We start from the raw sequence: 15,773 nt of genomic DNA, 5'->3' as shown, positions 1-15,773 counted from the left end.
AAGCTTTATATAAAAAGAATGAAAAAGGACATAAAACATAGTCTCTGTATTAAGGTGACAATATACAGGGTCAATTGCTTAAAGGAAAAAAAATGAATAAACAGCTTTATTCATTTAAAACATTCCAGCAACTACACACATGTAAATACAAAAAAACAATATAAACCTATTGTCTTACTATCCTTGTACTTACAACTTGGAAACAGAAGATTAGAAAGCTTGGAGATAGAAAAATCACTCTCAGAGCCGAGAGGGTCACCGAACCAAGACAAAGAATAAAGAACTCACACCCAAAACTTCCCTCCACCCAGATTTGAAAAAGTCTTGTTTCCTGATTGGTCCTCTGGTCAGGTGTTTCAGGTTACTGGTGTTACCCCTTTACAGGTAAAAGAACATTAACCCTTAGCTATCTGTTTATGACAACTGCACACCTGACATCAGCCATATGGACCAAATGACTTTAATGGTGCGTTTTGGAACAACAGAACCTAGTGAAAATGTCCCTGCAATAGTGACTGTCAGAGAGCATTTTCTAGAATTTATTGACATTGATGATACTACAGGAGCTGGTATGACAAATGTGCTTCTTAAAAAGCTGGAAGATACGGGAATTGCGATAGCTGACATGAGAGGTCAGGGCTACGATAACGGTGCCAACATGAAAGGAAAGAACAGAGGAGTGCAGACACGGAGCTGAGAGTTAAACCCTCGAGCTTTTTTTGTCCCTTGCAGTTCTCATTCATTGAACTTGGTGGTCAGTGATGCAGAATCAGCTTCTAGTGAGACTGCTGAATTTTTTAAATGTAATTCAAAGCATCTGGGATACCGGGAGGAAGCACGAGCAGGAAAGTACAAGAGGGGAGGACTCCTGTCTCAGACTGAGAAAGTGGGACAATCAGCGAGTTATCTTAAGTGCCTATACACAAATGCAAGAAGCCTGGGAAACAAGCAGGGAGAACTGGAAGTCCTGGCACCGTCAAGAAACTATGATGTGATTGGAATAACAGAAACTTGGTGGGATAACTCACATGACTGGAGTACTGTAATGGATGGATATAAACTGTTCAGGAAGGACAGGCAGGGCAGAAAAGTTGGGGGAGTTGCACTGCATGTAAGAGAGAATTATGACTGCTCAGAGCTCCGGTATGAAACTGCAGAAAAACCTGAGTCTCTGAATTAAGCTTAGAAGTGTGAGCAACAAGGGTGATGTCGTGGTGGGAGTCTGCTATAGACCACCAGACCAGGGGGATGAGGTGGACAAGGCTGTCTTCTGGCAACTAGCAGAAGTTACTAGATCGCAGGACCTGGTTCTCATGGGAGACTTTAATCACCCTGATATCTGCTGGGAGAGCAATACAGCGGTGCACAGACAATCCAGGAAGTTTTTGGAAAGTCTAGGGGACAATTTCCTGGTGCAAGTGCTGGAGGAAATGACTAGGGGCAGAGCTCTTCTAGACCTGCTGATCACAAACCGGGAAGAATTAGTAGGGGAAGCAAAAGTGGATGGGAACCTCGGACGCAGTGACCATGAGATGGTTGAGTTCAGGATCCTGACACAAGGAAGAAAGGAGAGCAGCAGAATATGGACCCTGGACTTCAGAAAAGCAGGCTTTGACTCCCTCAGGGAACTGATGGGCAGGATCTCCTGGGAGAATAACATGAGGGGGAAAGAGTCCAGGAGAGCTGGTTGTATTTTAAAGAATCCTTACTGAAGTTGCAGGAAAAAAACATCCCGATGTGTAGAAAGAACAGTAAATACAGCAGGCGACCAGCTTGGCTTAACAGTGAAATCCTTGCTCATCTTAAATGCAAAAAAGAAGCTTACAAGAAGTGGAAGATTGGACAAATGACCAGGGAGGAGTATAAAAATATTGCTCAGGCATGCAGGAGTGAAATCAGGAAGGTCAAATCACACTTGGAGTTGCAGCTAGCAAGAGATGTTAAGAGTAACAAGAAGGGTTTCTTTAGGTACATTAGCAACAAGAAGAAAGTCAAGGAAAGTGTGGACCTCTTACTGAATGAGGGAGGCAACCTAGTGACAGAAAAAGCTGTGTGGAAAAGCTAAATGTACTCAATGCTTTTTTTTACTTCTGTCTACACGAACATGGTCAGCTCCCAGATTGCTGCACTGGGCAGCACAGTATGGGGAGGAGGTGACCAGCTCCCTGTGGAGAAAGAAGTGGTTTGGGACTATTTAGAAAAACTGGATGAGCACAAGTCCATGGGGCCAGATGCGCTGAATCCTAGGGTGCTAAAGGAGTTGGCGGATGTGATTGCGGAGCCATTGGCTATTATCTTCGAAAACTCATGGCGATCGGGGAGGTCCCGGATAACTGGAAAAAGGCTAATGTAGTGCCCATCTTTTAAAAACGACAGGAGGAGGATCTGGGGAACTACAGGCCAGTCAGCCTCACCTCAGTCCCTGGAAAAATCATGGAGCAGGTCCTCAAGGAATCAATTCTGAAGCACTTTAGAGGAGAGGAAAGTGATCAGGAACAGTCAGCATGGATTCACCAAGGGCAAGTCATGCCTGACTAACCTAATTGCCTTCTATGAGGAGATAACTGGGTCTGTGGATTAGAGGAAAGCAGGGTGTGTGTTATTCCTTGACTTTGGCAAAGCTTTTGATACTGTCTCCCACAGTATTCTTGCTGGCAAGTTAAAGAAGTATGGGCTGAATGAATGGACTATAAGGTGGATAGAAAGCTGGCTAGATCATTGGGCTCAATGGGTAGTGATCAATGGCTCCATGTCTAGTTGGCAGCCGGTTCAAGCGAAGTGCCCCAAGGGTCGGTCCTAGGCCGGTTTTGTTCAATATCTTCATTAATGATCTGGAGGATGGGATGGATTGCACTCTCAGCAAGTTTGCAGATGACACTAAATTGGGAGGAGTGATAGCTACGCTGGAGGGTAGGGATAAGATACAGAGGGACCTAGAAGATTGGGCCAAAAGAAACCTGATGAGGTTCAACAAAGATAAGTGCAGAATCCTGCACTTAGGATGAAAGAATCCCATTCACTGTTACAGACTAGGGACTGAATGGCTAGGAAGCAGTTCTGCAGAAAAGGACCTAGGGATTATAGTGGGCTGCATAAGTAGGGGCACTGCCAACAGATAGAGGGATGTGATCATTCCCCTCTATTTGACATTGGTGAGGCCTCATCTGGAGTACTGTGTCCAGTTTTGGGCCACACAACACAAGAAGGATGTGGAAAAATTGGAAAGAATCCAGCAGAGGGCAACAAAAACGATAAGTCATATGCTCCAGCCCCCTAATGAGAAGAAGCTGAGGGAACTGGGATTGTTTAGTCTGCAGAAGAGAAGAATGAGGGGGGATTTGATAGCTGCTTTCAACTACCTGAAAGGGAGTTCCAAAGAGGATGGATCTAGACTGTTCTCAGTGGTACCAGATGACAGAACAAGGAGAAATAGTCTCAAGTTGCAGTGGGGATGTTTAGGTTAATATCACTAGGAGGGTGGTGAAGCACTGGAATGGGTTACCTAGGGAGGTGGTGGAATCTCCTTCCTTAGAGGTTTTTAAGGTCAGGCTCAACAAAGCCCTGGCAGGGATGATTTAGTTGGGAATTGGTCCTGCTCTGAGCAGGGGTTTGGACTAGATGACATCCTGAGATCCCTTCCAACCCTGATATTCTATGATCTATGTATTTTTCTCTGCATCAACTCATCGATGGCAAATTTTGAAGCAACATCTGGGAACATCCTCTCTGACATTGAAACCACCAAGTGCCACATGATGGGAAAGTCGAGTGGGGGCGAAAAAGCCTATCAAACACCAAATTGGGAAGATAGATGATGCCATAATTGGCATTATGGAGGATAATGTTATGACAGGAACAGTTCGTGAGAGAACAGTGGCAGAGGGAAATGGAATCACCAGAAACATACATAACTTCAAATTTCTGTGTGGCTTAGTGTTGTGGCATGACATACTGTCTGAAATAAATATTGTAAGCAAGAGACTCCAAGGTGTTGACCTTGATATATCTGGAGCAATGGAACAACTGGACGAAGCAAAGTCATACCTACAGTCTTACTGGTCAGATGAGGGATTTCAAAACATTCTGAAGAGTTTTCAGAAGTTGGCAGAGGAACTTCACACTGAAGCTATTTCTCCACCGAAGAAGGCGACATTTTGATTACGAGGCATGGGATAATCCCATAAGAGACCCCAAACAACCGTTCAAAGTTGAATTCTTTAACCAGGTGCTAGATTGTACAATACAGTCAATTGAAGAACATTTCATGCAGCTCAAAGAACACACCAGTATATTTGGGATGTTGTATGATATTCCAAAACTCCTCGCTATACCTGAACACAACCTGCACCAGCAATGCAGGGCACTAGAGACAATGTTGACACATCATGATATGCGCGATATTGATGCGAGTGATTTAGGTGATGAACTGAAAGCCCTGTCAAGATACATTTCAGCAGGATCAACTCCAAAGGCTGTTCTGGAATATTTGTGCACAAATAAGATGACTACCTTCTTTCCAAATGTTTTTGTTGCTCTGCACATACTTCTAACACTTCCTGTAACAGTTGCCAGTGGAGAACGCAGCTTCTCCAAGCTGAAATTAACAAAAACACATCTACGCTCCACAATGACACAGGAGAGGCTGGTTGGCCTTGCAACCATCTCAATAGAGCATGAGCTGGCCCAGACTGTGGACCTTCAGGAAGCAGTTCAAATCTTTGCAACCAAGAAGGCACGGAAAGCACCATTTTGATTATTCAAACAGAGTAAAATTCCAGTGTTTACTATGCAGACAAAAAAAGTTACATTTGCTGTTCAGGCATTTGAAAGTTGTGTTACTTAAAATGCCGTGTTCAAAAAATTTAAGTTATTAGTTCTCCTTTATTGGGGTAGGTAGCAAAGCAGTACTCCAATGAGAGGAGTAGAACAGGAAGAAGGCAGAATTGAGACCTTTCAAAGTTTTGGCCCAAGCAAGGGGGGCATGGAGAGCTCAAATTATGCCCTCACCTCAGGTGCCAAAATGTTGTGGGCCAGCCCTGATTAAGCTCTATCTACTACCAATGTGAATTAGGCTAAAACTCAAAAAAGACACTTCAGTGGAATGGCTATTCTGGAATAATTTCCCCATGGAGGCAAGTTGAAAGGCTGATTGATCTGTAACCAAGTTGTTGGCACTTCCTCGTTCTGTGCCCCGCACTACCCAGTAAGCAGTTCCATTCCCTACTAATGGGCTGGGCGAAAGGAAGGTGCTACTAGCAGAGAGCCATGGGAGAGGAGCTATGAAATAGTAGCTACCTGCCACTTAGGATAGGTAAAATGGATAAAGTAACATTCCTGACCTTTGTTGATCTTGTCCGTTTAGACTGTAAGCTCTTCAGGCCCGGGACTGTCTAACTATATATTTTTTAGTGTGCTTAGCACATTCAGGTCCCCATCTTCATTGGAGGCATCTAGATATTACCATAATACAAATAAATAAAAGAATTTTCATTAAAGCCTGATCTTGCAAACACAAGTGAATAAATAACTTTACACAGATGAGTTAGAATGCTCATCTGAGTAAAGCTACTCACATGCAGAAGCAGGTCACTTTCATATTATTGTAGGCAGTCAGTGGAACAAAGGTTTTATGATGCAAGAAGACTAAATTCCTTCTAATTACTTGCCATCTCCGTAATGCTGATCTTTATTTATTTGGTCATTAACTCTTTGGCAAAGAAAGACTAACTGCAACCAAATACAATGGTACAATAAAATTGCACACAATCATTCATGTGCCAACCACGTTGAAATGTTTTTGGTTTTTTAAATCCATTACCTTAGGGAACCTATATTCATAATCATAACTCAATGTAGTATTTCAGTAAGAGGCAATTCCATATATATGCAAAAAGTTGTATTCTTTATGGTTCAGCTGCAATATGCCTTCTTCCAAAATGGTATATTGTGCTTTAAACATAGATACATACATGCAAGTTTTATTCCTCAAGAAATCTAGCACATGTGGTTTCTCGACCATGGATTATTTGAATAGACAGGCTGCTTCTCTCTTACAGGTTGTCCATTTTATATCCACTGAAACTTACCAAATTTTGAACAATTTCATTTGCTAAGATCTATAATTGACTTCATAAGCATCATCATTATATTCCTATCACACAGAAAGATATTTACAAGAAATTGCTGGTTTTTTCCACTATGGTTGATTACTTCATTACTATTTGCAATATCCCTTGTATTTTCCTTTTATGAAGTCTATTCTTCACACACAAAACAGCACTGATAAGAAAAATGTTTTTCCTTTATTTTGAAGGAAGAAGTTGATAAGAACTTAAAATTCTTTTGGATGATGGTCAAGGTTGACTTGTATGGAGTGAGAGATTATCTTATCATAGTAGCCAAACAGGAAAAAAAAATGTATTTAGTCTTGCCATTCCTCACGTGCATACAGCATTAGTACTAGTTATGCAGCAACTGCATGCAAGGAGAGGAGGGACACAGAACTGTAGTTTTAAAAAATAAAACTGTTCTAAACTTGAACTGACTGAATCCAAAGTTTACTCAAAGTCCAGCTTTCTCCTCCTTTGTGATCATCAGGTTTAGTGGTCATTCCCCATTTCCTTTCAAAAGTGCAATGCTTATGTTGAAAATGAGATGCTTAAAACAGATAATGAAAATTTAGTGTTCAGAAACCATTTTTGCTCAGCTGCACACATGCCAAATTGCCAGTATTAAATGGTGGTCTTTTTTGGATCATAAACTGTGCAACAAGCATTCTTCTCTCTAAGACCAATGAAACAATGTTACCATCTTTGGAGCAGATTGATGGCCACACAGTAATGACATTAATTCATGCCTTGCAGCAAGATTACTACTATTCTTTACTAATTAACTACTTAGTTCCACAGTTCTTTTGGTTGAAATAAATTGCAGCTGTGTTTATAACAATTCCATGAATGCTCACCAGTCAAGCTCGAATCAGACAGATTGATTCTAGGGTCATCCAAAATTTGCGTTTTGAAGTCATTTCCACTGTTGTCATCTCCTGTAGGAAACCTTGTATGTGTTTACTAATTGTAAACTAACCAGGCCGAAAACACTGCCTCCGGAAACAATGGAAACTCATCCTGGAGACTTGGATGTGCTATTGGAATGCAGCTGCATCTAGATTTGCAGAGGGAGAGGGTTGCAAGAAAATAAAAGTTGGGCTTGTGCTCTTTTTTTGCTCCTTGTAATGTATAAAGATGACCTGAAAGGATTTCTTTAAATAACTAAAAATTGTGTTTGCTTTTTAAAATATTTTTAATGCTAGAAATTCAGGCCCTAAAAGAGACACTAACAGAAGAACTAGTGAAATTATGACATCACATGAGTTAAACAAATGAAAATTGAGCAACTGAAAAAGGAGGGGATGTTTAATCAAGTTGTTTAAAACTGTTTTGTTTAGTTTTAGTTTTATGTTAACACCTGCTAACGTCCAATGATTAATTACAATTTTGGACAAAAGATGTCTTTTTAACACCACTGCTTCAATAAAGGAGTGAGATCACAATGCACATGCAATGAGACCCATCAGAGTTTCTCCCATAAAGATAGTGAAGATCAGATTTGTTATTCCCAATATTCCTAAAATAAAAACAAAGAGAAGGAAAAAGCCTAAAAAGAAATCCTTTGCAGCCCTCTTCATATATCATAAGACAATAAAAAACAGTAGAAGCTCATTTAAAAAAACAAACAAACCAAAAACACTCCTTTACAGATCACCCTTATAAACATATGTGGACACAATGGACTAAATTCATCCTTGATCTAATTGCATTGTTGTTACCTACCCTCCCTTGATTTGCCTTTTATTTTTTTAATTGCATGACATAATTGAGGGCAGAATATGTCCCCCAGTCCAAAACATGGATTATGGAATTAACTTTCCTACTGCAAATTGGTAAGAGTGAGTTTTATCTAAAAAGTTCTTTTGGTGTAAACACATACACCATGGTTCTGAAAATATGCAGTGTTAACGATTTGGAAAATTTCAATCACATTTGAAATATAAAAATTACAGTCTATAATTTGGACATTGTGTGATATACTGTAGGATTCAAATGCATCTCTCTGATGAACATTTAAAAAAATAAACAAAACAACAAACTTTAGTGTTCCATGTGTTCTATCTACCGCATACAGAAGTAGAAAGCAACTCCGTTTAAAAGTGTTTGTTTTTTCATTTTGTTTACAAAGATTACATGATCTGATTTTTTTTTTTTTTTTAAACAGGAAACTCTGAAACCAAACCCTCCTCAAAAGCCTTTACCAGCAAATCCTCTGAACAAAACTGCTCGGTTTAACAATGCCTCCAGCCCAATACCTGGACATCAGAAACTTGTGCCTTACATTACTCCTGTAAGGTTAGTTTAGCTAATCAAAATTTTTTTTATGACTTATAGCAAATACTTTACTGGCAGTTATAGAATCTCCCTTACTCAGAGCTGACTTGCCATATTTTTGGAAAAAAACCACCATCCTCTCCATTTAAATGGTCTGTCATCAAATAAGGTTCCCTGCAACTCCCTCACCTATATATTAGCATTGTGCTTATATCTTACTCTGGTAGAAAACAAGTATATCACAGACGAGATCAAAAACGAAGACATCTATTATACAGCAATGAGTTATATTCTAACTGCACATAAAATACCATTGTAGAGTACCTTTGCTATGTATCTTGGTAATAAATAATCATTTTCTCTGTGTTTACCAAATATGTGAAAGATAGGACCAGATTCTCAGCTACTGTAAATAAATATAGCTCTTTTTTCTTTTTCAGTGGAGGTATGCCATTTTATACCAGCTGAGGATCTGTCTTTAAACACCTAATTCACTTTATTTTTTAAACTCTTATGTAATAGTACTTTCATATTGTACATTACTCGGACTTTAAGGTCAGAAGGGACCATCGTGATCATCTAGGCTGACCGCCTGCAAGCAATGATGAAGAAAGACTGTGGCAAGGATCACAAGAAAGAGATAGAGAGCATTAGCCTACAGCCCTCATGAAGGCAAAACTCATTCAAGAGCTATATGATCTTATATAATGTATGAAAGACCGCATGCAATAACTTTGCACATTGAGATGATATTCTGCTGTATCAACAATGCTTTATTGGCAGGCACCTCCTATAACGAAGCTTGCCATTATTTTATAGTTTCAGCATTACCAGAAAGTAATGTAGTTGGCAGTGGTTCAGAAATTTAGTGTCACAAAGGATGCAAGGATTTCATTACATTACTTGGGAAGAATTCTTGGTGAATAAAACTAAAAACATACAAGATAAATAAGTTCAAACAGGCATAGCAAAGACTTACAGTAAAATCATCCATACTGTAGATACAGAAAAGTTTAGAAGCTTCAGTACTTTGCTTGTGATTTCTGTGTCAACATGCAATTTAATCCATGCCCATTAAAAAAAAATACTGTTTTTCTTTCAAAATCAGGGCACTGCAGTTACTTTATATGAGGAAAACGGTGTGGCAAGATGTTTGTTTTTACAAACTCCTGCTCCCCCCCTCCAAATAATTGAACAAACAAGCCGATAGTGATGTTGCAGCACAAACATTGAAGTGTGATTCTAAAAATCTTCAGCAGCACAAAAGAGATGTCTCTTACAGCAGCTGCTTCGAAAGAATCCAGTAGTTAGCCTTTTCAGACAGCATAGTACTGCAGCAGACAACTAGAACTGGGGATGATAGCATTCCCACCTTTTTGAAAGATGATAGCAATTTAATAGAGACTCATTTGATAGGAAGTTTTGTGAGTTTTTTGACTAGTGTAGGCCTGTATGTAGGAAACGTACACTGAGAATCGTCATTATATTCCTCCCTTAGCCATCTCAGCCCCATACCTCCGCCACACACAAACATTTAATTCTTTTAGGTGATATTTTAAAGGCACCTCCTAGACCTTATCTTCACTAGGAAGTTTTATCACTCTTTAGCTAAAAATTTTCACCCATGTTAACACCGGTTCATCTCCACTAGTGGGGGATCTAGTGTAAATAAGGCTCCATTAGCTTCCAAATTTCCATTTTATCATTGTATCATGTAACCCTAGAGTTTAAATCTTCTACGCATTAAAAAAAAATGAGTCTCAAAGAAATAAAAATAGTGGAGTTGGAAGCAATAGCAGTTCTACCCTGAGACACCTAGTGTGATGCTCTGCTCAGAAAACTGAAAAAAATCAAACCACAATAACATTTTACTTTCCTAATAATTATGTACGTTATGCATAGCTCTTAACTTACCAGTATTACTCTTCCATGTGGAAGATCCATGGGAGGGAGAGAGGAGTTCCTCCAAGACCCTGTATTGTGTATTATGCATCCCAGTAAGATGCTCTTAAGAAGCAGTAACAATACTTCAAGGTGGCCACCCACACATCTTTGAACTGGTACCTACAGTACAGGACTAAGAGGCATTTTTTAAAGTATCCTAAATTAAGTAACCCCTTAGGGAGCTAAGGAAGGTTATCACACACACCTAAAACTTAAGCCTAGTTCTGCAACTGGTCAGAGGGCAATATTTTAACAGATAAAGGGACTTGGATGAGGGTCACACAAGAAATCTGTTTCTAGAGCAGATCTGATGGTGCCTTTAAAAGAAGTTGGATGTCCTACCTTTTTTAAACATAAAAGTTCTGTGCTGCTTCTTCACAAAGTGAAGATAAAATTGGTAAATCCCTTTATTGCTGAATGAATTAAGCTATATTTCCTAATGCTAAAATTAAAAACAGAAGTTTAACAATTTCTGACATTTTCATTTATATATTTCTCATCTTTTTTTAAACAGACCTGCACTTGAACATCCACAAGTGCCCAGATCCAGCAACACTGCCTATGTGAAATGACAAGAAAATCTGACACCATTCTGAAAAAAGTGAAGACAGAAGTTTGCACTATCTTTAAACTCCAATTAGAGTGGGTTTAAAAAAAATAACAATACTTAGAATTTTTAAAGTTTAAAACACCATTATTTTTAAAAACTCTGAGCTACTTCTTTTGGTGCTGTGCTGTGCTATGGTGCTCACGTACTTGCTCAGGTACTTGTAAATTATTAATTTATGATGAATATTTATTACAGTGCAGTGCACTGTAGTAGATATTTTTTTACCATAGCTGAGTTTTCCTAGGAAGGAAGCCTTTTTTATAATATTTCAGTGAACTTGAAACATTCTGCTTTGTATCTTATGTAGAGTGTTTAGTTTTGATCTATTCTTTATAGAGTACTGATACTCATGGATAAATCAGTGGATAAACAACTCTAGTGATCTCAGTGGTTTATAACAAACCTGTGAATAATTACATCAGTGTGAGCCATGTTTTCTGGAATACAGTGAAATGCCCGATATCTGCACACAAATGTATACCATATCTGTTTAACCAAAATAACTGTTACTAGTTGTACTGTAATTTCAAGATGCCTGGTATCACTGTTTGAAATTGTCAGGAAATCTGTGCTTAACCAAAATAACTGTTACTAGTTATACTGTAATTTCAAGGTGCCTGGTATCACTGTTTGAAATTGTCAGGAAATCTGTGCTTAAAGAGAGCATATTGGTTTTGGACAAATATTGTATATCATAAAATTGTATTTTTAGCTCACGGTTTTATCAAACACAACACAATTGTTCCGTATCAATGCAGATTCAGGCCTTCCAATGTAATCACATTTTTTGATGCTTTGGTAATTAGATAAATTCAATATAATATAAGATCTTACTATGCAATATAGCTATACAATCAAATACTTTGAAAACATTAAGATGCTATATTTACAAATAATTGTTTTAAAAATAGATTATATGCATTTCTGCTGCCTCACTTCTGCTTATCAACTGTATTTTACATATTTACTGCTGTTTTGTAACTAGCTTCTAAAATGTTATTCTGTCTGTCTCTTATGGATTTTTCCCAAAAGACTCATACTCCTGTGAATGAAGCGTTAAAAAGATGTACTTTAGTATAAAGACATGTGAGGTATCAGAAATCAGAGAGGATCTTCGTATCTCTTGAGCTGTTAACTCGGGATCTGATCCTGTAATAACACCCATGCTGACAAAACAGAGTTACAAGGATCATAGATGGGTTAAAACTAATCGGAACCATAACCGTTAAATCTTGGTACTTTAAGATTGACTTTCATATGATCTTGCTTTTGCTTATATGACCTACAGTGAGATGATGCATCATCACTAATCAGACAACTCTTGCTATCCCAGGATTAATTTTAAGTCTGCATGAGAAATCTCTGAAAAATACCTTTAACCAACTTGTAAACTAAAAATTTACAACTACTTAAAACAGCTGACTAAACAGGGGGATATATGTCAACGGTTATTAAACACTTAAACTTCTTAAAGCAAAACAGCTCAAGCACATGTAATGATTTTGAGATTAATTTTATAGTTAAAGGCTATGATACAAGTATGTGACAAAGTATGACCTACTTGAGACTTGCTGATTCATGTCCTGATTGGGAAATGCCAGAGAGATCTGGACCCTTTGAAAGCATTCCCTCATTCTAGAGAGGTAAAAAAACTTAATGCTTTGTTGTTTCTGTTACTGGTAAACAACACTCTCATAGAACCTGGGGAAGAGCATGTACATGGGCTCCCCACAGAACAATGCATAAAGGTGCATTATGTTAGTGCATGGGACTAGAAGTACAAATGACCATCAACAAACCAGTGAAAATTACTAAATATGCAAAGTACAAAAACTGTATAAAACAGAGACAGACATGGGGTTTTAGTAATCATAGGTGTTGTTTTTATATAGATACCAGTTTTCATATACAAGTCTGATTTTTCCACCTACATGTCTTCTTTTAAATGCCTAGTTACATGGCTGCTGTACATGGCTTTTTTCCTGGCAGGTACTTTTTTTTAGCATCAGTTGTGTTTGATTCTGATTGTTTGAAAATGCAACGTTATTCCACTATTTGCTAATGCTCAATAAATTTTACTAGTTATAGTTTGTTTTTAATGCATTTAGACATTTACAATAAAGTTGAAGGATGATTCATTCGTTAATTATCTTTTAGTACACTAGGAAATTTACTTTTGTAAACTCACTAGTGCCAAAACTCATTCTACATACAGATTATCCCTTCTGAACAGCAACTAAATAAATCTATCCACAAGAGATTATGCCCCTATGGATCATCACATTTCGCAAAATATAGTTAAATATGAATTTAGCTAACAGAAAAAGAAATAAAATACTAATCTACTACACATTTAAGAGAGCGTGGGGTCTAATGGTTTAAATATGGGAGTAGGAATTGGGAGATCCTGAATGTTCATCCTTCCCTTGATACAGATTTCTCTTTTTGATCTTGCACAGTTACTTAACCTCTCTGCATCAGTTTTCCCAATCTGTGAAATGGATATAGTAACACTTAATTACCCAATTCATAGGATGGTTTTGAAGCGTAATTAGTTGTTAGTTACAAAGCACTTTAAAAACTATTGAAGTGCTACACATTATCTTAAGTCATCTCATAAACTTTCGTCTCGCTATCAAATTCCTGCTTTCGCATACTCTCTTCTGCTTGGTGTTTGCTTCTCCAACATACCAATATGCCTTTCCAATATACATTCACATCTACTTCAAACCAACACAAGACTTCTGTATGTATTAATTTATGTTTTTAAACAAAGCATTAAAAAGTGTGACCAGTGACTAAACAATCATTAACAGAGCAGTCACAGAAAAATATTTTTAAAAGCACTTTAAGGCAGGATATATAAAAATACAAGGCATGTTTTCACTAGGTTAGAGTCGGGGGAAAAAAGGGTGCTATTCTAGAAAAAAAATGTAGCAACTGATAAATAATTTTAACTGTTTAAACTGCAGACCATTTAGCACAGTCTGATCTGAGATTAAAGCTACATAAACCAGCACATTTCTTTTTATGAACCATTCATTTACAATGCTTCACTTAAACTTAAATGTGCTTAACTTTTTCACACACTTAGCTATATAACAGTTTGTGTTACTTATGTACACATTTCCTTGTAGAATTTGTTATTTTAAGGTATTACAAGTGAACACAATGTAATGCTGCAATAGCAGGACACTATTCATTGTTAAGAATACTATATTCAATAAACAGTAAACATTTGTTTTGTCTTATGTAATTACTAAAATGATTTAGAAAATTGCAAGCACCACATCAAGAAAAAAATATAAGATACTACCTAAGAAATCAGTATGGTAACATCTTTCTTTGCTAGGTATGTCAATTATTTCATTTCGACACTCTAAATAACCGTAAAATTTCACTATGCAACAGAATTATTTATTTTTCTTATATATTAGCATATCACAGGCATTTTTTGTTATACATGTATGCAGATATTTTCTAAATATGTACTTAAAAATTTGAAAAAAATTATAGGAGTTTGAACTATCACCTTCATATATGGTAAACTAACAGAAAAAACTTGTTTACAAATAGTGTTTTCTTTAGCCATTAGGAGTCAGAGCTACAAGCTTCCATTTTAGAGCTGCATTTGAAATAGCTTACTGAGCATATGAAGGAAACATAGATGTCTAACACAAGCTTAATTTCTCATACCACATTCCTTGCTAAACGTTTGCAGAACAGAAATTACATTAATACTGAAGGAGCAGTTTATCTGCTTTTCTATTACGAAGGAGTAGGAGCAGCTTTAGGCAGGCTAGACAGCTACTTTTGGTGTCATATTTTGGGTATTCTGAAATTTCCTTAAATAACTTGTGTTTCAGCATTATGTAAGTTTGTTATTAGTTCAAGAAGCTTCCATCTCCCTCCCAGCTGGAGACCTTGCTCTATTAGTAGACCTGTACATGTAATATATACATTACCACTTTACTTGTTTTGAACATTATAAGAAGGTATTGTGGAGAAAACAGTATGTAAATATAATTAAAAAGACTTTTCTTGATACATATGCATAAGAGGGCTGAATTAAGGTTGCACAGGCAACTTTAATTCTGGTATTTCCTTTTCAGTGCTTCTGTTTGCAACTTTAGTAATATTCTTCTAACACTTCTGTGTGTGTAATTTCCTACATTTTTAAAAAAGCAAACTAAAAACAAGCAAAAAAATGTAACCCCTTCTCTCCCTGAAATTCCATATTGTTCTTCAGCAGGGTTGGAACCTTTAGATTCACCTCATAGATCCCTGTTCTTTGAGTAAATTCATTATAAAGGGAAGGAAGATTGTCAAATAAAATGTAAAATGACAGACCGAAGAGTAAGAAATAGTCTAGTTTCCTTCCAGCACAAAGTGAAAGATAAAAACATCATGTGTTAGATGACAGCTGTGTAAACAGCCCATCCCTGGAAAAAACGTAGATGCAGAGGATAAGCATAAAAACAATCCATTATTTGTTAATTGCCATGGCTAACAGTATTACTGTTTTCATGGTTCCATTTCGACTTTACATCTTACAAAGGTAAATAGAGTGGAAAAGAAAGTTAGCATCTGAATGTGAATCATATTAGTTGGCTGACAATTTTTTGAAAGGCTGGATTAAGAGAACAGAATTTTCACTGCAGAAATTATCTTTGCCCTGGAAAGAACTAGGAATGCTCTCCTGATTCAAAAGAAGATTTAGCTTCTACAAGAAATAGCACAAATGGAGGAAAATCCTAGAACTGTTGCGTTTTCCCCTGCCCTCCCAGGCGTCTTCCAAAGCCCCTTCTGTTCTGCATAAAACCTGAAAAGGAAAG

At 37.5% G+C, this 15,773-nt stretch overlaps 1 protein-coding gene across 1 annotated transcript in view; it reads left to right on the top strand.

The window, feature by feature from the left end:
• The window catches only part of ADAM12 (ADAM metallopeptidase domain 12), a 328,083-nt gene extending 313,905 nt beyond the window's left edge, over window positions 1-14,178 (top strand). Inside the window, exons 22-23 of the mRNA XM_030570288.1 lie at window positions 8,275-8,405; window positions 10,843-14,178. Of these exons, the coding sequence (XP_030426148.1) occupies window positions 8,275-8,405; window positions 10,843-10,900 (189 nt within the window). The 3' untranslated portion in view covers window positions 10,901-14,178. The remainder of the gene's footprint in view (window positions 1-8,274; window positions 8,406-10,842) is intronic.
• Window positions 14,179-15,773: the final 1,595 nt, after the last annotated feature.

This window comes from Gopherus evgoodei, chromosome 7, assembly GCF_007399415.2.
Source record: "Gopherus evgoodei ecotype Sinaloan lineage chromosome 7, rGopEvg1_v1.p, whole genome shotgun sequence".
NCBI lineage: Eukaryota > Metazoa > Chordata > Testudines > Testudinidae > Gopherus > Gopherus evgoodei.
This window is presented reverse-complemented; position numbering and strand designations above follow the sequence as displayed.